Source organism: Sylvia atricapilla, chromosome 12, assembly GCF_009819655.1.
Source record: "Sylvia atricapilla isolate bSylAtr1 chromosome 12, bSylAtr1.pri, whole genome shotgun sequence".
In the NCBI taxonomy this organism is placed as follows: Eukaryota; Metazoa; Chordata; class Aves; order Passeriformes; family Sylviidae; genus Sylvia; species Sylvia atricapilla.
Genome location: NC_089151.1, coordinates 18,981,242 through 19,006,427, shown reverse-complemented (window position 1 = coordinate 19,006,427; position 25,186 = coordinate 18,981,242). Strand labels below are relative to the sequence as shown.

General features: G+C 38.7%; 1 protein-coding gene across 1 annotated transcript in view; it reads left to right on the top strand.

Annotated features, from left to right (window-relative positions):
* The window catches only part of RHPN2 (rhophilin Rho GTPase binding protein 2), a 31,036-nt gene extending 7,493 nt beyond the window's left edge, over positions 1-23,543 (top strand). Inside the window, exons 2-15 of the mRNA XM_066327962.1 lie at positions 3,708-3,823; positions 6,963-7,091; positions 9,833-9,908; positions 10,920-10,997; positions 11,665-11,789; positions 12,711-12,877; positions 15,160-15,347; positions 16,934-17,090; positions 17,552-17,671; positions 17,768-17,962; positions 18,749-18,825; positions 19,568-19,714; positions 20,542-20,697; positions 21,832-23,543. Of these exons, the coding sequence (XP_066184059.1) occupies positions 3,708-3,823; positions 6,963-7,091; positions 9,833-9,908; positions 10,920-10,997; positions 11,665-11,789; positions 12,711-12,877; positions 15,160-15,347; positions 16,934-17,090; positions 17,552-17,671; positions 17,768-17,962; positions 18,749-18,825; positions 19,568-19,714; positions 20,542-20,697; positions 21,832-22,083 (1,983 nt within the window). The 3' untranslated portion in view covers positions 22,084-23,543. The remainder of the gene's footprint in view (positions 1-3,707; positions 3,824-6,962; positions 7,092-9,832; positions 9,909-10,919; positions 10,998-11,664; positions 11,790-12,710; positions 12,878-15,159; positions 15,348-16,933; positions 17,091-17,551; positions 17,672-17,767; positions 17,963-18,748; positions 18,826-19,567; positions 19,715-20,541; positions 20,698-21,831) is intronic.
* The last annotated feature ends 1,643 nt before the right edge of the window (positions 23,544-25,186 follow it).

The window sequence follows — 25,186 nt, the reverse complement described above, 5'->3', positions numbered from 1 at the left end:
ACAGGCTGTGGGAGCTGTGGTCAGTTCATCACTCGGGATCTTCTGTTCGCTCAGGGAGAGGAATCTTTTCTCTGCTGTGCCGGGGGGTCCCTCCCACGGGCACACAGTCATCCCAAACCTGTTGTGGCGTGGGTCATTCGTCCACAGGGTGCAGTTCTCTAAAGACAGGCTGCTCTAGTTGGGAAGCAAGGGTCCTCTGTGTCTCTGGGAGCAGGGCCCTCTCCCTCTGTTCGGTCTCCCTCTGGATCACACCTTGCTCTGGCTTCCACCCGCTCTGCCGTGAGCACTTTCCCCATGGGCTGGGAGTGGACCTCTGCATCCCCTGTGGACTGCAGGAATTACAAATTGTTTGTCTCGCCATGGACCTCCTCCCCCTCTTTCTCTCTTTCTTTCCCCCTAACCTGGGTGCTGCCCTGTTGTTTTCCCTCACTACCTCCTCTTCTCTGACTAGAAGAAAAACTACTGCCCGTAGGTCCCATTGCCAACGAGCTCCACTAATTCAAAGATTCCAGCAGCACTGAGAAGTTGATTTAGTCTAGGTTCCGCATCAGAGAGCTGTTCACCATGTTTCTGCTGTCGGCCAGGTGGGCACTGCTCGGGCAGTGGCAGCCACTGTGGTGCTGGCTCTGTTTAATGCCTCTCCTCAAGAGGGGGCCCGGGAGGGAGAAGCCGCCATCCCTGCCCCGCCCCTGCCCTGCCCATCTCTGCCCATCCCTGCCCTGCCCATCCCTGCCCTGCCCCTGTCCATCCCTGCCCTGCCCCTGTCCATCCCTGCCCTGCCCCTGCCCGCCCCTGCCCATCCCTGCCCTGCCCATCCCTGCCCTGCCCATCCCTGCCCTGCCCCTGCCCGTCCCTGCCCATCCCTGCCCCTGCCCATCCCTGCCCATCCCTGCCCATCCCTGCCCATCCCTGCCCTGCCCTGCCCATCCCTGCCCATCCCTGCCCATCCCTGCCCATCCCTGCCCTGCCCATCTCTGCCCTGCCCATCTCTGCCCTGCCCATCCCTGCCCTGCCCATCCCTGCCCTGCCCCTGCCCGTCCCTGCCCATCCCTGCCCCTGCCCTGCCCATCCCTGCCCATCCCTGCCCATCCCTGCCCATCCCTGCCCATCCCTGCCCATCCCTGCCCATCCCTGCCCATCCCTGCCCTGCCCATCCTGCCCTGCCCATCCCTGCCCTGCCCATCTCTGCCCTGCCCATCTCTGCCCTGCCCATCCCTGCCCATCCCTGCCCATCCCTGCCCATCCCTGCCCATCCCTGCCCATCCCTGCCCTGCCCCTGTCCATCCCTGCCCTGCCCTGCCCATCCCTGCCCATCCCTGCCCATCCCTGCCCATCCCTGCCCTGCCCCATCCCTGCCCTGCCCCATCCCTGCCCTGCCCATCCCTGCCCTGCCCCATCCCTGCCCTGCCCATCCCTGCCCATCCCTGCCCATCCCTGCCCTGCCCTGTCCATCCCTGCCCTGCCCATCCCTGCCCATCCCTGCCCCTGCCCATCCCTGCCCTGCCCATCCCTGCCCTGCCCATCCCTGCCCATCCCTGCCCTGCCCATCCCTGCCCATCCCTGCCCTGCCCATCCCTGTCCTGCCCTGCCCATCCCTGCCCATCCCTGCCCATCCCTGCCCATCCCTGCCCATCCCTGCCCATCCCTGCCCATCCCGGCCCATCCCTGCCCATCCCTGCCCATCCCTGCCCTGCCCTGCCCATCCCTGCCCATCCCTGCCCTGCCCCATCCCTGCCCTGCCCATCCCTGCCCATCCCTGCCCATCCCTGCCCATCCCTGCCCATCCCTGCCCTGCCCATCCCTGCCCTGCCCCTGCCCTGCCCATCCCTGCCCATCCCTGCCCTGCCCCTGCCCATCCCTGCCCCTGCCCATCCCTGCCCTGCCCATCCCTGCCCATCCCTGCCCCTGCCCATCCCTGCCCTGCCCATCCCTGCCCTGCCCCTGCCCATCCCTGCCCTGCCCATCCCTGCCCATCCCTGCCCTGCCCATCCCTGCCCTGCCCATCCCTGCCCATCCCTGCCCTGCCCATCCCTGCCCATCCCTGCCCTGCCCATCCCTGCCCATCCCTGCCCTGCCCTTGCTGTGAGTGGTATTTCAGTGCAGAAACATTTCAATGTAGAAATTCAGTGTGGTGTGTTTTTGAAGTTATGTGGCAAATGGTGCTTCTGAAGATCTTTGCACAAGCTTCCTGTCATTTTACCTATTTATTACAAACTTTTCAAACTAGATATGTAAAATTAACATCATTGGGCTATATGCTTTCTCAGTTGAAGTGGAATAATCTGGTTTGATCAGCTCATTTCTCTGTTGTCAAGTTAATTTGCTTTCACTTGACAATGAAAACAAGAAGTGAACTTCAAATACATGATCAGAATTTCATACTGTATTTAAATAATACTCACTTTTGTTTTGCTGGTATGTTATTGCTTGACTGCTCATAATTAGAGCTTGCTACTAGACTTGTAAATGCTTTTATAACAAAATCAAATTTTTCTAGTCAAAACTAAGAGGGTGAGGTGCAAAATAGTGCATAATTTAGTGGCTGGATAGTTGAAAGAAGACTTAGAGAGGTCTGAGCCTCCCTCTTGTGTAGTGGACAGTACAATAGGACTCTGATAAGCCCTGTAATGGTACCCAGTAAAGCCACTCAAAAGGACATTCTTCATTTAAGGGTAAGGTTTAAAACAGTGATTTTATTTGCTTCAGAATTATTAGTTAAGGCCGAAGGGATGTGCTGGTGGACTCTGAGTATTAAGATTCAAAGGCATTTGATACTTTTTAAAAAAGGAGTGGCAGGGGCAAAGAATAAATTGTAGAAGGGAAATTTCTAACATATTTTTAAAAGGTGTTAAAATTGTGTTTCCTTTAAACAAAAGGAAGACAAACATGCAAACATCTGTAGCAGTTTTAGCTTATCAGTGTTCAGAATACAATGGCTCAGTCCTGCTCAAACACAGGTTTCAGCAGTTTGAGTCTTGTTTAAGGTATGCACATATATGGGAGCATTCTTGTGAATTCCAGATTTCACACTTTACTTTTAAAGAGCCCAATTTGATAAGAGTCTGAAGGCATAATCACGTTACCCTGTTAAGCTCTGTTTTGGTAAATTTGAGATGTAAAGAGAGGAGCTTAGGGGAGGAGGGGTAGGAGCTGTACTGAAATTTGAGCTACCAGAAGGAAAGATCAGAGATCCTAAAACTGGGAGCAGGTTTTTGACCCCCAAACATTGAGCACCATAGTCTGTTTTGGACACAGTTGTATTTCAAGGCTGCATATATCCCAGTATGGAACTTTGATATTTTGCAAGGGTTAAGCAGAAGCTTTGATGGGAGTTGCTGTCTTGCCAGATATTGTTTTCATAAAATCCTAGAAACTCAGTAACATTCTGTCAAATTTGGTTGCATTTGCAAAATATCTTGAAAATATTTGTAGAGGAGAAAAGACTGGCTCACATATGTACTTAGGATTTACAACCGGTATTTTCCGTCTGGATTTTGATGTTAAAATATACTGTGGTAATGGTCTTTTTGGTTTTAATGATCAAGTTTGAGACAAGAAATGCTGTCGTTGATGTCAGATCATCATTGATGTTAAGGTAGCTAATTTGTGTTCAGACAGAACCTGTGCTATTAAATTCATTTAAATTCAGTGTTAGTCCCTCTTAAGTTTTTTTCAACAGCAACAAAATTTTGTTTTCTTAATTCTAGGGGTGTAATCCTCTTGCTGAGACTGGACGAAGCAAACTGCAAAATCAAAGAGCTGTTCTAAACCAACAGATCTTAAAAGCAGTGAGAATGAGAGCAGGTGCTGAAAATCTTTTAAGGTATATGTAATGGTTTCTTAGTTTTCTTGTCCAAGCAACAGTTGTTTAATTTTTTTTTTAATTCTGTAGAAGTCTCTTAGCTATTGTGTTTTCTCCTTTTCTCTCCCAAACATGCTGCATCTCTTACTGCAGAATGATTTGTGAATCTCCCTGATTTTTTTTTCAAGCTGTAGCTCTACAGAGTCATTACTTGCTTTCAAGTGCACTTTCAGTACTGCTGTGTTGTAGTAAATGAGCTGAATGTTAGACTTTATTAGTTCAGCTCTTTGTTCAGTTTTATTGCTAATGAAAATGGCAAGTCAACCATGCTGAGTATTGTAATGAGTCAAATCAAATAAAGGCATTGCCACTATGCTGTTGGCTTTTTCCAACACTCTTTAGTTCTGTGCATGGTAGAAAGGACTATCCGTTCCCTTCCTTACTCCATGTAATAATGATGTAGGAGTAGCAGGGTAGCACACATGTAATTTGAGCTGGGTTATAACCAGTTGCCACCAAATTCTCCTACAGTTTGAGGTAACTTCATCTATTATATTTTTTTTAGGATATGTTTTCATATGTGGCCGTCCCCATAGGAGTAGCCTTATGTTGACCCTGTCTTTAGGCTGTTATATCCTGTGATTAACTGTTTGGCAAACAGCCTTAAGATTTCTAATCTTACACAGAAGAACTGAAAATTATCCCTATTCTCATCTGCAGTAGTTTCCTGTAGTGTCTGTTTCTCTGCAACTGGAGCAACAATGGGTCTTCAAACCCAAAATCTAGTGAATACACTTTAAGCAGTGAAAATGCTTGGATAAATTAAATTTTCTTAAACTCATCATTAATCAATAGGTTGCCTTTTGTCTGTTACCTGCTTTTATCTTCACTCTTCCGAAAGATGTGAGAGGTTGAAAACTTGAGTAATTTTAGCCTCTGTGACTGACTTAAGTTTGCTTTGTTTTCTGGTAATTGACTCAAGACATGAGACTTAGAATTTTACTACTTTTTGTATGGTTAGTAAAATTATTATACCCGCTTTTGCAATGGAATGCTTCATTCAGTTAATGTTTCTGCTTGTCGATTCAGGAGTGTTTTGGAAGGGCTAAAGTGATGAGTAATATCTAATGTGGAAACTGGTAACATTTAACCTAGATATACTAAAGTTCAGTTTCTGATGCCAGTATTAACTGCTGAAAAACTGAAGTTGCTATATACAGGAGTGGGAACTAAATCTACTTAAGAGTAGAGGAACAGACTTATTTTTAAGATTTTAGAAATCTAGAATGAATTTACACCTGTTGAACTATTAAAACTTGCTAGTTCTTTGAAAGAAGCAGTATTAGAAGTAACCTGACCACTAGACAGTTCACATGACTAGTTGTATCTACAGTCTCCCGAGGAAAAATGTAAACAAGCTTTATGTTTGCAGATTCTATTTGAATTTCATCAAGTTCTAACAGAAACAAACCAATTGTTGGCCACAAGAAGCCTCCTGGAGTAGGATTTGAGAAAAAACTGGAAATGCAGGTTTCTTTACTTTTGACTGAAAGTAAGAGCTAGGCTTAAAGTATACAATCCATATAGTGCAAAGACTTTTGTTCTTAGAATTTCTAAAAGTCACCATCTCCTTTTTATTGTGTTTTGTTCTGGAAGTTGAGTTAAAATTAAATTCAGTGCAGAGTTATGTGATTCTCAACAATATCACATTGCCCCTGTAGCTGTCTTTTGCTGGTTGTTACTAAAAAGTATGTCTACAGTGTAAAAAACATGAAAAGGTAATCAAATCAAATTGACATGGATGGTCATAGCAATAGAGCAAATAGAGAGCTCAATCTGGATGGAAATTTGGGGATTCTGAAAAAGATACTAGAATCCCTCCTGTGGAGGATGGTAAGCTAGACCAAACATGGAGCCTTAATATATATCATAATTAAAGTGCTTGTAGCATCAAAACTTGCCCATTTATCTGTGCGGTGCTGCCTTTATCAAGGAAGATCCACCCCAGCATACATTTGGATCCAGTTTGGCTTATGAAGGCAACAGATGCTAACATTGCTTGATTGAAGCAATCCAATGTATTCAATAAAGTACAGCACAAAAAATCACAAGTAACTCATTTGTAATATGAAAAAAACAAATTTAGAATTTTAGTTTTGGAATAATTAGTTCTTTATCAAGTTGCTCTGTAAAAGTAGAGAGCTGCTGTAAGTAGAGCCTAGATTTATGAGATGGCTGTTCATAGATATTTATGAAGGTGAATTTTGGCTTAAAATAAAGGTAAATGCAAATTTAAGTTTGTTATTGTCTTAAGATTCAGACTGTAATAGAAAGGTTTAATATCTTAAACATAGATACCTTTTATCTTATACCTGTGAATTTATAAATAAAGATGATTTAAGTGTCTTGAAAAGTGTAATATTCTAATAAAATTGTCAGTATGGAGAAACAGATTAGAAACTGTAATAAAAATACACAAATAAGTAATCATAGAAAAATGCTCAGGGAGTGTTATCACGGTGTAAGCATCTATTGTGCTTGCAGTTCAAAGTGTCACGATTTAAATACATAAATGGCAAAGGAAACAAGCAAACAAAATCATATTTACAACCAACAAAATCAAATTATAGAGAAAATTGTCTTGTATTTAAAAGATGTAGTTGAAAGTATTTCTGTAATAACTTTTGGAGGAAAGTTATTTCCTTTTGTTCTTAAGATCAGAAGTCTCAACAGATCTTTATTCAATTTATAAGGTGGAGACATCTCTGTTGAAGAATGTCTCCTGACTAGTTCCACTCATCTATCTTCTTGGATGAAAAAAAAATCATATAATCTGAAAATAGGATAGTGATTCTGTTTAAGATGCTTTAATTTTGTTGATTAATATATCTGAAAATAAGCTTGACCCTTTATCATACACAGAAGATTTGACATATAGGAAATCTTCTGTTGCTGCATGCTATTATCTGGAAAGTATCCCAGGCACTCTCTTGACAGAAAAACCTAATAAATTCCGAAACATGAGGTCCTGTATCATCTCTTAAGGAGATAAAAGAAAATTCTAAAAATGCTGAGAATGCTTACATTGAAGGTTGAAGGGGGTCAACATGCTTGTAGAGAACCTTTTCCTCAGCAATTAAAAGTTGATATGTCTCTGCAGAGCAACCACCAACACCAAAGTACGAGAGCAGGTACTACTGGAACTGAGTTTTGTAAACTCGGACCTGCAGATCTTAAAAGAAGAATTGGAAGGACTTAATATCTCAGTAGAAGTTTATCAAAATGCAGAGTAAGTATAAAGCTAAGTTATTCAATTATTAACACATCTTCTGTTTACCCTTGAAAACAAAATTGTTTCTAGGTGAGTGTGAATGTTGGACACTAATCACGTGAAAGAACAGAGAGCTTGATGGGAAGAGAACATACTTGATGGTAGATTTGTTGACTAAGGGCTAGTCTGCATATTTGTCCTCCTCTTGGGAAATGTATGTGCCACCAGCCCTTGGATATAAAGTTCCTTTGAAGAGAAGAGTATCATGAGGATTGAAAGCTCTTGGGGCTGCACTGCAAACAGCTGGCCCTTAGCAGAATTTCCAGAACTGGAGTGGTTGATTGGCTCAGTGCATTCTGGAGTGAACAAACTTAGCAATACAGTAATTTCTCTTCTCAAATGTGCTCAACAGTCCTCTCTTTAGCTGGAGAACAGAAACACAATGCTGATTTGATGTTCAGAGCAGACTAGGTAATCTTGAATGCGTGCCCTTCAGTGACAGAAAAACACCAATTCCTTGGCTAAAGCAGCGGAATTTTTCGAAGATGAAGTTGGAGTTTTTCCAAGATATTTTTCTCCACTTTGAAGAGCACACTAATTTACAAATTGCAATGGATTCCTCAAAAATAAAACTTCAAAGTTAAGGAGAATTAATTGCCTGCATACTGAAATGATTTCTGTATTAGTTATATGTCTTGTTGCTCCTAAAACTAAATATTTACTATTTGATTAACAGCAGATCAAGGTACAAATTGAAATGCTTCGTGTGATGGGGGTATCATTTTGGGTCCCTCTTAGCACTGTTCTCAGTTAGGTGTTAAACTTCCAGGTGGGTTACAAGGAATTCTTAATGTAAAAGGATGAAGCACATTTCCAGAGGGGTAACTTCCAACTGAATGCTGACTTGATACAAAATACCTATGTTGCAGTTTTCTCAAACACCAACTTGTGCTAAACTTCTTATGCTCTACTCCCATGGCAAACTTTGACAACTGTTTGATGTGAAAATATCTTGGGGTTTTTTGGTTGGTCCTTTTTTTTTTGAGATTTGGGTCACCTGTTCAAGATTTTGCTGGTCTTCACAGATACATGTGAGCACAGAGAGGAGTTATGGCTGTGGAAATGAGAGCAGGGCTCCACAAGTACTATTTCTTGTCCTAGCTAAAGAATATTAAAAATATTAGGATTCTCACTGAAGGATGAGCAGTAGGTCAGGCCCCAAAGCAGGCAGAAGCCTTGAGGCTGGACAGCAGTATGCTTGTTATTCTCTCCTGATCTTACTTTCCCAATCTATTTTGAATGGTGTTTTGCCTTTCTTATGCTTTTCATTCTAAGCTCTAAATGCTTTTTATGTTTCATCAGTGAAAATAATTAATTTCCCTGTAACTGCTCTCCAGCCTTTAACAGCAGGTAGCTATTAATAATTACTCTCTGACTATTGTGCACACAGTTGTCAGCATAAGGTCACACCCATGGTTTACTGGATTAGCCTGTATTGTGTCAGAACAATCTGGAGGGTTTGCCCTCCCAGCACTTGCACACATTTCAGCTGGATTGAGAAGTGTGATGCTATTTCTAGTCAGTTCTGGAAAACCAGGATCACCTCCCTAACTGTTCAATACTCTCATGACGTTGGCTCCATGGGTGTGGCACCTTGGAAAAAAAAATCACTTTCTTTGAATGAGTAATGCTGATATCTACATGAACTGTGGATGGTACTAGAATGAAATAAATTACTAAGTTAGGATTTCTTTTCTGAGTGTCTCAGTTCCTTTTGAAGAAGAAGTCTTGATATAGTCTGTAGTAAAAGTGTTGAGGTTTCTTCTAAAAGCCTCATCAGAAATCAGATTGTTTGCACCAACTTGAAATGGTGTTTTGGCTCTCTACCCTGGAAGTACTTTTCAAGCTAACAGAGCCACTTTCTGCATCATGAAGGACTCTTCCTCTGCTTAGGAGGCTGCATTCCTACTGCCACCCTCTCAAGATGGGGTTTTCACCAGTAAGGAAGCTGGTTTTGCTGACAAGACCATAAATAAGTGTGGGATTTTGTAGTTAGTTGGTAATGGAGTGCTCTGCATGATGATTAGAGAGTCAAAAAGTTGTTTTCAGGAAAAATGAAAATATTAGATGAACTTTATAATTGCTTGATAGTGATCTGTTAAATCTACACAGCAAATTAAGTGTCTGGAAGCCATTCTGGTCTTTTTTTTAAGTCAGTTCTCATCCTTCTTGCCCTTTGATATTCTAGGATTGACTTGTCCAGAGGTTAACACCTAGCATTGTCTGGAAACTAAGTACTTCTTGGACTTCCTACTGCTACACCCTTCACTGTGAAAGCTGGGAAAGTTTGGCCCTGCTTCTCCCTGTGTTACACACATAATTACTGCATCCAAACCCATTGGTAGCATGTTAAATACTGATTATAATTACTGATTCTTACCATGGCTCTTACTGTGGCAGATCTCCTAGCAGCTGTGGAACTAAATTGCAGTAAGGCAGCCTTTGAGAGTCTCCTTCTCTTTGCCTGAAGGAAAAACAGGCTTAAATGAAAAAAAGTGCAGGCAAGTAGATTTCTTTACTGTCTCCGTGAGAAGTACATGCCTCTAGGCAGATTTTCTTGTGCAGGAAGGAACTGTATACTTTTCTCTTTACTCCATCAGTGTATGAACTTCCCGTCATCAAATAAAATAAAAGTAATTATAATAGAAGCAGAAAAAAAAAATCTGAATCTTTTTGCCTTTTTTTTTTTTTTTTTATAGAGAGACTTTCAGTATTCCCCTGGTACCTCTTGGCCTAAAGGAAACCAAAGATGTAGACTTTACACTCCCCCTCAAGGTAAATTTTACATACACATTTCAGAATGAATTGTTAACAGAAATAACTTCCATTTCAAATTTGTTTAAAGAAAAAGAAGTAATTTAGGTGCAAAATATTTTTTGTTGTGCCCTAAAATTAAGATCATGACATGTTAAAAATTAACTACCAATTATTTGGGTCATTGCTCCTACCTAATTAGGACAAGATATCCAAAAATGTTATAAGAAATTCCACTTTGAAGACAGAGTTAAACCAAAGGATAAAAATTCCTTCCATGGTTTTGTTTCTAATAAGAGTATTGATTATTGATGTAAGTGTGAAAGGAAGTAGTAATGAAGGTTTTACTCAGCATAATGTAGTGATACACCACCTTACACTAACCAGGACAGTTGAGTTGGGAAGCAGTGTGGCAGCATTAACACTGTTTGTGGACTACTGTACTTGGCTGGCTACTTGAGCCATCTGTATTTTCTGAACTTCTTTGTATTGTGCAATATAGATTTTTATCTCACAGTAAACCATCTTGTATCATTGTAGCATTTGTCTCTATTTTTACTTCTGTGGGTTAAATTCCATGGTCAGATCATGGTACCACTTCATGTCATTGCAGCTTTGTTATTTTAAGTGGAGTTGCCCTAGAACAGCTCACAAGAAGTTGGCAGTCTCTTTCTGGTTTTTTTTTTTTCTGTTTTACGGTCCCTTGATCCTCTTGTCGTTTTAGATAACAGGGTTTGTTTGTCCCTTTCAAAACCACTAAGTGCTGTTGTTTTAAAACCAATTGGAGCTAATGTAGCAGATGTTTGGTTCCTCTACATCACAGTGAAATTTGTCTAAGATATCAAATCATAATTCTCCTGTCTTATTGTAGTCTCATTGCTGTATATTACTGTGCTATTGACTGAAAGGGAGTAGACACCATTCAAATAACAACTGAATCAATTTCATACTGTTTGTAACTGCAGAAAAAATAGCTTAGGATAATTTTAGATGTTCCAATTTTTTATCTTTTTTTTTTTTTTTTTTTTTTAGGACTTTATTCAGGAACATTATAGTCAAGACAGTTCAGAGTATGAAGATGAAATAGCAGATCTCATGGATTTGAGACAAGTAAGTTCAAGTATGGTATACTATGAGGTCTTTTAATATACAGTTGTAAATAACGTTTGTATGGAATCAAAATGTGACATTTTTAGTTAGAACTTACTTATTGACTTAATTTCTGAGACATGGTGCATGAATCTCTACTGTCCAAGAGCTTTACAATCCGAGTAAAAAAAAAAGTGAAGAAACAGATGAAGTTATACAAAATGATTGAGCTATTGATGTAACTTCATAAATTTTGTTTATCCAAGAGTTGTCTTGCCTACTATTTTTTATTTTAAAGTGTTTTAAATTTAGCAGGGAGAGTGTTGAAGTGGATTAATCTGGCAAAATATTGTAATAGTATGGTGGGTATTTCTAACTATTGTTTGTTTCCTGTACTATGCTAAAAACATAAGCCTTCTCTGTAGCTTTCATAAAATACCTACAATCTTTATTTAATTAACTTTGAGACTTGCCAAACAGATTCTGTTTGCTTTTTTAAAGGTTATGTGCTACTTGTGTGCAGCTGAAAAACTTTTGGCATCAATCCATATGGCTTTAAGCTTACTGTTTTCAGATTCCACACATTTCTATGATATGCAGAAGTCCAAAGGAAGCAGAGCTTTGGGGTTTCAGTATTCATCCTGTAGCTCAACAGAATGCACTTAATTTTAACCTATTGTGTTTCAAGGCCTGCCGCACTCCTAGCCGAGATGAAGCTGGCATTGAGATGTTGATAAGCTATTTCCTGCAACTTGGTTATGTAGAAAACAGATTTTTCCCACCCACCAGGCACATTGGAGTTCTATTTACGTGGTAAGTGTGTAGTTCATGTTTCTCTTTAGTCCTTTCCCCCTCCCCAGAACACTGGTTAATCATTAACTGTGTTTTAATCTAAGTATGTCAGTGTGTGTCTCCTCTTGAATCCCTGCAGTGTGTGTTGTCAATTTTTTTTATGGTGTAGAGTAATGAATACAATACACCCTTTACATGCTTAGAGTGAAACCATTGGCTAGATTATGATTTGGGCTACAGGTTAGCACATGGGAGAAAGAGAGAAAATAATCTTCATTTTGGACAGCTACAGATGTTTCCAAATTCTGAACCCAGATGTACAGAATGAGGACAAGAAACAGGCTCAGACCTTAATTCCCCTCCTTCAATTTGTTAAGAAGACCACTTGGGCCGGATGAGAGAAAGGAGCAACTTAACTTTTTTATAAGGGAGTATTTACTACATCTGAGAGCAAAATTTGACTCTGAATTCAAAATTTTTATGATGAAAAAAGATGACTACCGTGTAGCCAAGAGGAACTGGTAAATTTCTAGTCAGAACTGCAAATGGAAACTTCAGACACAAGCAGTAGAGGATCTGACCATGCCAGTGGTTGATCTTTGACAACATCTAAGAACACGTAGCAGCACACAGGGATACTACACCAGTGTGCTCTTCACCTTTATGATGTTTTATGGGCACTTCTGAGTTAAATGTAATGACCTTATGGAGGCGCTACTGTAAAACCTGCTGAAAACTGTCTCAAACAAAGCTGTTCCCTGGCTTGGGTTCATTATGTGGATTGTCCTTGCAGAATAGAATGGTGTTTCTGTTCACTTTCATTTTCATTGTAGCAGAACAGTTAAGAATTCCACTACTTATTCAGAAAAACAGAATGAAAGTACTTGTTTTTTCAATGGACTCTGCTAATTATAACACTTCTTCTAATATTTGTTTCCCAAGGTATGATTCCTTCACAGGTGTCCCAGTGTGTCAGCAAAATCTGTTGCTTGAAAAAGCTAGTGTTTTATTCAACATTGGAGCTCTCTACACTCAGATTGGAACAAGGTGCAATCGTCAGACCCAGGCTGGACTTGAAAATGCTGTTGATGCTTTTCAGAAAGCTGCAGGTACACATCTGGAAAGGTCTTCCCACAAATATCCTCAGTCTCATTCTGGTGTCATAAAGATTTCTGCTTTATCAACTGGCCTGATTACACAGAAAAGGAGGAATAGGGATGTTCAAGAAGGCTAGTGAAGAGCTCAGCTTAAGCTTTAATTCACAGCCAGGAACTGTAGTCTGAACATGCAGATAAGGCAGTGAATACTGTAGTTAATGATTATTGAACTGCAGTTCAAAGGTCAGAGTTGTAGCACTAGCATTAACTACTTCATTCCTTGTTTCACTGCATAAGCTGCTTTTACCTCAGTGATTGCACACTGGTGTCAAATCTGTACAAGAGACAACTGACAGCTTTGATAAAAACCCTGTAAGCCTAGTTTTCCATAGGAGGGTCTTAAAAATTAATCTTGCTTTTTCCTCTGGTGAAAGTTGCAATTCATTTGAAGTTGACTACATGTTTTCCATAGATTCCAAAGGCAAACAGGTTCAAAACAATCCATCTCTGTCCCAAGCAAGGAGAAATAGAAATTCTGTTAAAGGGAGTCCTATCCATTGAACTAACATGTTATAAAGTCTTTTGTTTTCAGTGGTGGCTTTTAAATAAATTTTCTAATTAGTTTTGTAAGTATCATCTGTGCCTCACATAATATTTAAAGACATGTCCTTTGTAATTAATATGTACTGTGAGATTTATTTCTGCACTAACATCTGTCACTATTGGTTTGCACTGTATGGGTAGTTTTATCAGCTAAAAGCTGTGGAGCACTGAGTTGAATTTTCATAAATCCCCTCCTCTGAATACACAGCTATCAAAAAAAAATGTGTAGTATTTCTTCATGCATATTTAAAAGAAAGAAATTCTTTCAACCTTTGCATTTCTTCCAAAAGAAAGTTCAGTAGTTGTGAAATGTCTCCATTTTACTGCTGCTCCTTCCATTTTGCAAATACAAAAAAATCACTGCTTTTCCCTTCACCATGTTTGCAGAACAGAATTAATGCAAAAGTGGAAAGTTGTTGTTTGCTACCACAGTTACCTTTGCAGGGCCCCAAAGCAACCTGCTCAGGAGGCATTTCATTGTACCTGTGCATGGTGCCGTGACACTTCATTATGTTGGCAGAGGCGTGACCTAGAGTCTGGATTAACTGTTTCCCACTGCTGAATGGAAGATGTTGCACAGATTTGACCCTCAGCACAAGCAGAAATATGTTGAGAACAAAAAACCCCATGTTTTTTTCCTCCTATATTTTCAGTTCCTTTCAGTAGGGCACTCCATCAGTGCTTGGGATATGCCTGGTAAATTTGGGATTAATTTTATTAGTGCAAAAAGGTAGGGATGGCCATGTTACAAATCTGTTTAATGGCATGTTAAAAACTCAGATACGAATGTAACATGGAAAATCAAAAATCACAGACACAGTTTAGTAGGAAAATACTGCACAACATGGCCTGAACTGAGTGTAGTGGCAAACAGTAAGATTACAGAAGCTGGAATACTTAAAAGGCAGAGATCTTACTGTTACACTTCTGCAGGACTGTCAGCATTAGCAATCTAGGTGAACTCACTAAACCAGTCGGATGACATGCCTGCTGAAGGTTACGCTTCCAGCCATGAAACTGTTACTCAGTATTGCACTACAGGTAGTGTTTGTTTGAAATGTGATATATGATAGAAGTTACTAATATTTTGGTGGAACCAAATGTCTAGATAAGAATCTTACTTTTACCCTATTTAATATATTTATATATATATTTTAAAAAAATCTAGTTTTTAGGCATAGAACAGAACTTTCATTGGGACACACAATGCACTTAACAGCATCTGAAAAGAAGATTAATGTTTAAATAAGTTTATAGGTTTGTGTCTTTTCCTTCTATCCAGAGGTTCTACTGCTGGCATCTCCTTTTAGCTGTGCAGATTTTTCTCTTTTTTGTCCTCTCTGTAAGCCACAGCCTGCCACTCCCACACAGAAGTCACATTCAGTTCAGCACAGTCTTATGGTCAATCACAAGGACTTTTACAAGCAAATCTGCAGGCAATGCCCTCAAAACTTGCAGTTTCTGTTGCTCCTCTGAAGTGTAATTTTAACAGCTGTACTTGGGGATGGTTGATGGCAATGCAAAGCAAAACCTGTAGGTCAGTCTAACTTCTCATGCACCAAGAATTCCTTCAGATTTCTGTAGCTCAGTACTAGAAAATATCCTTTAATTCCTAATTATTATGGTACATACCAGAATTAAGTTCACTTGTTTATTTTTGTAATGCTGACAAAACCATTTTGTAATTGCAGGAGTCCTAAGCTACTTAAAGGAGACCTTTACTCACACACCAAGTTATGATATGAGCCCAGCTATGCTGAATGTTCTAGTCAAGATGATGCTTGCACAAGCTCGGGAGTGTGTTTTTGAGCAGATTGGTCTTTCTGGAATACGCAATGAGTTTTTCACACTGGTGAAAATGACACAGGAAGTTGCCAAGGTAATATATGGAACTTTAAATCTAGTCTTCAAAATAACTGTTTGCAGTGCTGTGTTACTACCCACAGCTTTTAGGAATATTAACTGAATTTATTAAATTTAAATGTTAGCAACCATTACTGGAACTAAAAATAGCATGGGGCAGCTCACAAACTACAGTGAAAAGCACAACCTTTCAGAAGATTAAAACATGAACAGACTAAATTTAAATATTATTTCAGAGTTGTTACAATTATATAATTCATAATTCATGGAGATTAACAGAAATAGGCAGTGAACTTGTGGAAGGTTTTTTCAAGCTATTTAAATTAGTCTTTCAAACAGTACAGTTTTCAATCCACAGAACTACATATAAAAGTTCACGGGTTGTTTGTGTGGTTCCTTGTTGAGTATTGAACACATTCTATCTTGCTTCCCAGCTGCTGAAGGGTATGCAAATTCAAAAAGCTTAATCCAAAAGAATAGCTAAATTGTAACTAAGGGACCTTGACAAACAGTCAGATTGGTACCTGCAGAGCTGTCTTGGGACTTGCTAGAAAATTATGGTGAGATAGGCTTGCCCCAAAAGGTAGTGTTAATACTAAATTGAAGTATGTACCAAAGAATAAGTATGCCATGAAGATATTCCTATGCTTTCTCAGTTATTTCAGAGTAGCAGATACAGAACTAGAAAATACATAACCAGGTTCCATACTAGAAAAACAGGCAAAACCTTTCATACCAACCCTGTAAAGCCACCATGACATATCTGTAGGATTGATCAGCTGCAGGGGATTTTTTTATCATGTCAGTTGGAGTAGTTTGATTAAATCAGCATTCATTGCTTGAAAAACTATTTTATTTCCTCTGTATAAAAGATAATATCCCAGTTTTAACTAGACTACACAAACTTGAGGCTATGTATGACTCCTCAATTTCAAAGTGTAGCACAAACCTACTGTCTGAATATGCTTCACTCTTTTTTTCAACTGAATTAATGAGATGCATTTGTAAATTAAGACCTGTTTTTTATAGGGTGTTTTTATTTAACTATGAAGCCATATAGATTGACTGATGTAGTCCATTTGTTCTTGTAAAAAATTGATCTACCTTTCTTGTGTAGCCCTGGTTTGTGCCTGAGATGTTTTGGTTTCTGAAATTCCTTTCTCAGGGAACTTTCTGTAAACAAGAGACATGTTTTTGTAACTGCAAATCTGTTTACATTTTTTCCCTAGGAGGGACTTCTTCTCGATGTCCCTCTGGTCTGACCAATGTAATTGAAGAGGTTTGTCTTTGTTTCACCCATCAGATTGGTCTGTGTAAAATAGTATAAAAGGGAGACATATCCAAACAATAAAGGAGTCATTTTCAGCCTTTCGAAGTCAGAGTTGTTGTGGTTTACAACAGCATCATTCTTGTGAGGGAAACATCAGAGAAGACATTTCAAAAATTTTTCCAAACTTAATTCCAACCTATCCTAACCATATTTTTCCCTCCTTTGATGTGATTGTACGTGAAATTATCTTAAGCCTGAATATGATATCCCTTACTTGAGTTCCTAATATCTCATATTAAGTTCTCATACTTAAATTATTTTCTTTATTTTAGGTGGGAGAGGTTTACATGCTGGTTAACACTGCAATGAATCAGGAGCCAGTGAAAGAAAATATTCCCTATTCCTGGTCTAAGCTGGCACAAATAAAGTCAGACCATTACAAAGCTCTGGCACATTACTTCATTGCCACCATTCTGTGTGACCATGAATGTAAGAATCATACTTCCTTATATGTTTGTATAAATAAAAATAATAAATACACCAACAGTTATGATTTGGTCTGTGAATAAGTATTGGAGCCAAGAACTTTGATGCTTCATTATATGTTAAATTGTAGTAATTTTCCCCAATTAATATAAGAGGCCATGCTCTTTTTGTCTTTTGAGAAAAATGTGAAAATTGTAACTAACTTTGACAGAAACAAAAGAGAAGTTGTATATCCATTATATGCTAGTAAATAGTTCAGATTTTATCAATATGTTTTGGCATGTGAGTATTACTTGCACATTGTAAAAGATAAACCCAAAACCTTGAAATTCTTATTTATATACACATATATAAGTATTTTACTGCATTGAGAGTGTAGTACTAACTACACAATAATACACCTAAAGGAGCAGGGCACCCAGAGATATGTATGTTTGGTTAATGTTTTTTATCCATTCTTGCAGTGCAGCCCGGTGATGACGAAGATGAGCAGGAGAAAGCCTTGTCCCAGCTGTATGACCACGTGCCTGAAGGGCTGATGGTTCTCGCTGTTTTAAAGGACAAAGTTCAGAGAAAACAATTGGGTAACTGCCAGTTTCACACAGATACCAGCTGCAATTTAAAGATTATCTTGTGTTTATTGTCTGTGGATGACAACCAATGGTTTTGAATGTTTTCAGGGAAAGCACATCTGCGCAAAGCCATTGTTTACCATGAAGAAGCTCTGAGAGTCTGTGGGCTGTGCAAAAAGCTTCGGAACATTGAGGTTCTTCAGGAGGTCCTGACAGCTGCACATAAGCGTTCACTTCTCAAATATGCTCAGCAAGAGACAGAAGATGACTTTCTAAGTCTAATCCAGGCTCCAGATATACTCTGTAAGTGTTCAAGCCAGAAACAAGGGCTGCCTAACCATCTGCAAATATGCTTTCATGGAGATAGGCCTATAATTGTACATATGAATACATATATAATATGCTTCCATATATAACATGAGTAATATAGAAGCATTATATAATATATAGAATACTGTACCTTTGTAGAGTTCAGATTCCTTACATGTTCCCTCAATCACATATTAATATATTTTGATCAATATATTTCGTTAGAACTGTTTTCCAGTATTTCTGTCTCTAGCCACACTGTTTTTTAGGGTAGATAACAATGGTGGTTAGTTAGAATCCAGCTTTTTTTGGTGACTATCTTGTGAGCTAGAAAAAATGGGAAAACTTGAAAAGCTAAAATTATATTGGGGAAAACTATGGTAACCATTTCTTGAGCCCGGCTCTTGTACTTGACTGGGTTGTTAACTCAGTTCGACTGCTATTTTTTTTTACCTTAGTCCAGCTCATACAACTTTTTCCTCTTTGGATGTAGTAGGAAACTATGAGTGCTGGTTTTAAAAACTTCTTAAAAAAAATAAAATTAAAGATGGGAATAGTATAATTTTGTTCAGATGGATTTTTTTAAAGTTTTCCATATTGATATTGTGCGGTCTGAAGATACTTTTAAGGTAGTTCTGATATCTAACAAACTTCCACAAAAATTAATTATAAGAATTTAGAACTAATTCCCATCTAGCTTGGAATGCAAGAAAAATAAATTTTTATGTCTTTTAACTAATACTTAAAAAGAAAATTAATTTTGTTTTGTTTTTATTTTAGCTAAAACAGAACACAAAATAGAAACAATTGCTCCTCAGTTTTCCAAGGTGAAAGTTAAGGACTTCTTTCACAAGCTGGTATGTAACATACTAATGCTGCCTAACCTCTGCCATTTTGACAGCAACTATCAATTCACTCTAACATGAGGGAAGGGACACAAGCATTTTAGCCTGAAAAAATGATCCTGTAGTAATTGAGTTTTTTCCCCCAGAAACTATTGGAGAAATCACTCCTAGCTTTAGAGGTATAAGTCAATTTGAGAGAAGCAAAGAATCAAAGGGCCATTTCTATATGGCTTGCACAACATTCAGTCTTGAAAACCTTCTTAGAAGTCCCATGAAGTCTCAACAGATCATTGCACATAACTTAAAGGGTTGGAGAAATACCTGTATGTGGGGACAGGCCTGCAGAACATGTGACTTGCATGTGACACAGCCAGTCTTTCAGCTCTGTATGTGTCAGTGAGCAAAAGGAACTGGGAGTTATGGTTAGAGAATCAGAACATGCAATGTCTCATGAATCAGTTCATCTCCTCTGAAACAGAGTAATATAGAACCTTACAGCCTGTGCATCCAAAAGATTCTGTACACCTTAACAGAGATCCTGGAGCAGCTTGGCAGTTGCCTTTTTCCCACCCTGTTTGAAGTATCAACTGAACAGTCACAAAATAGGACTTTGCATTTCCAGGAAATTAGCTGGAAGTGAACCTGAGTAAAATATACAATAGATGAGCTCAAAGCATTATAACTTACAAAACCAGAAATGCTTGCTTACAAGTGACTGTAAACCACAATATGCCTGCTGTTGTGTTACCTCCAGGGCCCACTGACAGTGTTCTCAGCCAAGCAGAGGTGGACAGCTCCACGGACCATTTGCCTTCACCATGAAGCAGGAGAGCTTGGATTCAGTCTAAAAGGAGGCTCACCAGTACAGGTTTATTGTCTTGATCCACTTTGTTCTGCAGCAGTAAGTATATTGGTGTGATATTAACAATTTCTCTACAGACTCTAGGATTAAAATGTATCTTCAGCTTGTTCGTACTGGTGTATGGAGTATTTATTGAGTTTTGTATGTTAGTATAGTCAATTCATATCATCTGATAATCTGAAGGCATTTTAAGTGCTATATATGCTGCAGATTGTTAAACTACCCATATCCCCAACATCACATGAAACTAGAGTTGATTTATTTCTCTGTTCATTTTTAATGGTTAAAAGGTCACAAATAATAAAAGCAAATGTTACTTTGTGTCTTATTCAGGAAGTTGGAAGGGATAAATGTTTTTAAAAGTAGCAAGAAGAATAAGGCTCAGGAAGGGGATGCAAGGTGTAGTGTCTGGCTAAGGAAAGAGGGACAAAAATGTTTTATTGGCTTGTAATGTTGTTCTTTCAGGGAAAATCCAAAGGGACAAAGCAGCATGCAGTGATAAGCAGGTTACTTACAGAAAAGGCAGAAGTAACCACAGAAGTACTAATAAAAGTAATTAAGAAAAATAATTAAACACTGCAGAAAATGTCTTCTGGGGGACAATAGCATAGCAAAACCCAGGGTTCATTTACTTAAGGAGAAAATGAAAAGAACATAAAACCAGCCAACATTTGAATATAGAAGAATCACATCAATGGTAACTCAAGAGGAAATTTGTGTCCTTAAGAAAGTTGCACGTGTGGCTAGAGAATGGTTTTGTAGCATCTAAGAGTGAAATGCTTTTTGGGCAGACACTGTATGATGACAAAAACATTTTACGTGTCTTTATAATTCCAGATAATAACCGGTGCCAATTTTTTTGACAGTCAGCAGGCCTAAAAGAAGGTGACTACATCGTTTCAGTGGGTGGCATGGATTGCAAGTGGCTTGGTGTGAATGAGGTGCTGGAAAAAATGAAAAGTGTGGGAAAGCAGCCAATAGAGCTTGAGGTTATCAGTTGCCAGGATACAACGGCATCTCTGGTATGTAATGAGACAAATATGTTTTGCAGATTTGATATGCTGGAGTTTTTTCACTTGCCTGCCTTCCTGATTAATGTTTACTTTCATGAAGTCAGATATCCCAATCAATCTGTGAATATATAAAGCCTTCAGATGTGTGTTCAATTTTAAACCATTAAACCACTGAGACCTAGCAAGCTAAAGTAGTCTGTCTGCATAAGAATGGTTGGGTGGTGGGGTTTTTTTTTGTAGTGGAGCTACTTAGATTAATTGCATGAAAAATTTCAAGGCCTATTTTATTTCCCCTAACTTGTCCCAGAGGGTGAATGCATTACCCTTTCCAGCACTGCATAAACCACAATGAGACAATAATGGAATGAAATAGAAGGTCCAAGACCACATATTTACTTCCTATGCACTGTTATTCTAAATGATCTGTGACTTTTGTATTAGATAGTGGATTATTGGATGTAATTTTTTTTTTTTGTGAACTTTTAACTGTCTGGTCAGTTACTAAGCTACTGTAGAAGCTTTAGATTAAGGGAAAGTCATCACAAGATTAAAAAATACTAAGCCCTAAATAACTTACTAGTTATGTGAAAGAACCTGTAGCTTAGCTAAATCCACTGCTTCACGCTTTTAACATTCCCTGGCAAGCTTAGACACTCAAATAGTGTTGCCTGAGAAGCTATTAAGGTTCCCCTGCTGCTGTTAGGTTTTCTTGTGTTGTTAAAATGGGTTTTCCTTATTGAAAACAAGGAATTACATATCTGCCATTCCAAGTTGCAACTGAAAGGAAAAAGCTAGAATATAATCAAATTGCTTCAGGGCAAAGCTAAGAGAAGACAGAGAAGGCTGTGCCTTTCAGGTATCCCAGGACAATGTCACACAGGACCTCTCATAGTTGTGATCAACATAGAGCATGTCCAAAGACAGCAAAAGAGCTCCCCTTCACATCTGTGCAAGAACACCCTTGAGTCTACACAGGATCACAGCACTCTGAAGGGCCCTGTGCTCTGTTAGTAATGTCATTAGCACAGAAAGCTTGCTGCAGTCTGCCCTGGAAAAGCATTTGCACAGTAACCTTTTGTTACTGTCAAATTTTTGACCCATTTTGGATGACTGATTCTTACAATGCTTCTCTTTTTCCTACAGCATAGCAAGAGTGCAACTTACTCTATGGGAATGCAGAAGACATACTCCTTAATCTGTTTAGCCATGGACGAGGATAAAATTGATCAGACCAAGAAAGCCCCACTAAAACTCCCTTTCCTAAGTTGGGGAACTAAAAACAGACAGAAAGCTGCAAGTACACTCTGCCTTCCTTCAGCTGTGGCTGGAAGTTCTCAGAATAAGAAGAAGCTTTCTCCCTTCACACTTTTGAATACAGAAAGTTCATTGTACTGAATCTTTCAGAAGTATCTGTTAATGTGACTTTTGTTTAAAATGTAGATAACAACACTGATCAATTTTAGCTTCATAGGCATATGTATAAACTCAGACAAATACTGTGCACTTCATTTGCTGTGCATTGAGCCATTTATGGTCAGAAGCTGGCAGAAACTGTAAAACTTAAGTATTTGAAGGTTAGAATGAAGTGGTTTGGGAGGTATGCAATAACAAGATGTAGATTATGGAATTGCTTACATGAGGACTGGACTCCTTTGGAGTTTCAAAATACAGTTATGACTGATTTTTCATAAAAATAGTCATAACCATGCTAGATGGGAGTTATTTATTACAAACTTGAGGCTGAATGCAAAATAATAGGGGACAAAAAAGAATGATTTTGCTTGTGAAGTTTAGAGTCAATAATAAACTACTTCACACTACTTTAAAGAATTATCTTAACAAAACACAGGTGAGAGGGAATAATATCATTCAGAGAAACTGGTCTTGTGCCAAGGGGCGGTGTCAGAGAGTTGTGTTTTTATGCTTCCTCAGAGTACCAGATGTAGCCTACTGAATAGGTAATTTAATTCTGGAAGAGAATTAGAAAGCTTAAAGTTTAAAAGGTCTTTTGAACTCCTAAAGGCTTTTACTCTGTTCTTTTTGTGATTTAGGTAACATTTTAAATGCCTGCTGATTAAATTGTTAAAAACAGGCTTTATTCCAAATGTTATTTAAACTACTTACCTTAAGACTTTTATCTCACTAGTATTGATAAAATGGATAGCTGTGAAACAAATCTCAAAGTGGATATATTATAATATATTGATTCAAGGGCACATAAATAACAGTAGTGCTTTAAAATATAAAAAAAGAAGTGCTTGTGCTAAGTGGCAGGATATTTATTTACTATTACATCAAGCAAAAAAAAAATCCTTCTGCCCTTGGAAAAATTCACAAGCAAGGTATATCTGTAGTAAGAAGGGGGACAGAAAAATAACTGGTGAGCATTTCTTTGAGATTCTTCTATTTCCTGAAATTAACTGAAAATTGCTAACACTGTAGTGTTAGTTAACATTGCCATCTACAGAGTAGATAGATACTTAAATTTACATGAAAATCTGCATCTTGGTGTAAACTTTTACTGTCATTTATTTTTAATTTCTTAGGTAGTAGGTGTAAATATCTTGATGACCCTTATTTAAGAATAAAAATCAGATGCTGCCATTTAGTAATAGCTTTTTGATTCTGCTGCAGACTGGATGATAAAGCATAATTTACAGGTTTTTGCTATTTACTGTTGCCGTACCTCTTGTGTGTTTCTTTAATGTTGCTTACAGAGATCTAAGAAACTTTGAAGAAAAGTTCCTGTATTGTGCAATATCAACTAAGAGTTTAAAACCAACTTCCTTACAAAGAGTGTAAGCATATTCCTAGTTTCCCTATAAAGGTTACATAAAACAGTACTTTGTAAATTACTCGTGACTTGCCTATCCTTAGAAGTTACTTTTTACATGTATTGGTAGTAGTGTTTCTTGGACACACACAAGCAGCAGCAGCCGGGCCCTGATCTGCACAACCCTGCCATACAGTGTTCCATACATATGAGATTTACCTCATCCTGTGTGCTGAAACTGCTGTCCAAGTAACAAAACCTTGAGTTAGCAAAGTCACACCAATCACTCTCCCAGCTCTTCATTTCTCTTCAACCACTGTGATAGTCTTCCTGGAAATACTTCCCCTCTTAGCTCCTGAATAACTGTCTTTCCTTCCCCATCATCACACTCACTTGTCCTTGAGGAAAGCTTGGCTTTTTAATTTGAAAACACACCCCTCAATTCAAGTAAAAATTTGAGCCTCTCAGGTGCCATACAAATACTTAGTTTTCTGTCAGCTAACGAAGGACTCATTGTACAGAGTGGTAGCCAACAGCTGACTTAACTGGCAGTGAAATGAGCGTGTGCCTTATGTTCCTGCTCAGACCACAGGAATTTTTGTAACAAGTGTCTACCCACAAGGATGTATAAGGTTGCTGTAAAGCCCTAATAAAAAAGGTTAGCAATAGATTAGTAGTTCAGCCTGGAATGACTATTGTTACTACTTCAGCTGAACTGTTTAATGCTCTGAGCAGATGTCCTTTTGTCACAGGGAAAAGGTGTTTGTCGTGCAACATAATAGCCACATGCCTTTAGCTGTGAAATCCAGTCTTCACAGCAAAGTGACAAATAGAGGGAATAAAGGGATTAAGGGAATAAATTCCCTTAAGAGGGAATAAAATCTGAGCAAACCCATGTATAAAGAAGCTTAAAGTACTCCCTAGTTGCCTGAAAAATGTAGTAACTTCTTCTGTACTTTTGGAAATTTCTTATGTTTATTATTCGCTAGATGAAATAATGATGGCCAAGTTACAGACAAATTTTCATCCCAAGTACAGAATCAATATAAATAACAGGTTCATCTGCTGTCCATGCTAAGTAGTATAAGTGATGACTTTCAGAGGTTCCAAGGCTTCCACAAAAGGGGAAAAAAAAAATCCTACTCCTGCTGTGATCCAAACGCCCAAGTGGTATGAAAGATGCTTTTCACACACCTCCTCATGGAAAAAAGCAATTTTACCCTTAGAAAATAGGATAAGAATATGACTTAAAATGCAAGATGTCAGAAAAAACAATCCTCCTTACAAATAAATTTTCAAAATACTAATACTGGAATAGTATGAATTATGAATTTTGTTCAAAGCTTCCCATATTATTTTCTTTGTAGTGTATATTATAGTATAATTGATAGTATAATTAACATATAACAACAGAAGTAATAATATATCAAAATATGTTGCAACTTATTATTAATATGCCAACCTATATTCAAAAGGACAACATGAATTAGCCAATATTTTGGATATCAGGTACATAGGAATAAATTTGTTAACACTCTGTGAACTGGAGGGTGACCAGAGAAATAAGTGTAAAGTCAAACCTGTATTCCAGTAGGACTTTCCAAAGGAACTCCAAAAAGTTATAAATCAAAGATGTTACTAGAAAGTTATATATGCTAACCTGTAAAAACATGTAACATGTAAACATGTTAAACATGTTAGAAACATGTAACATATTTCCATTTA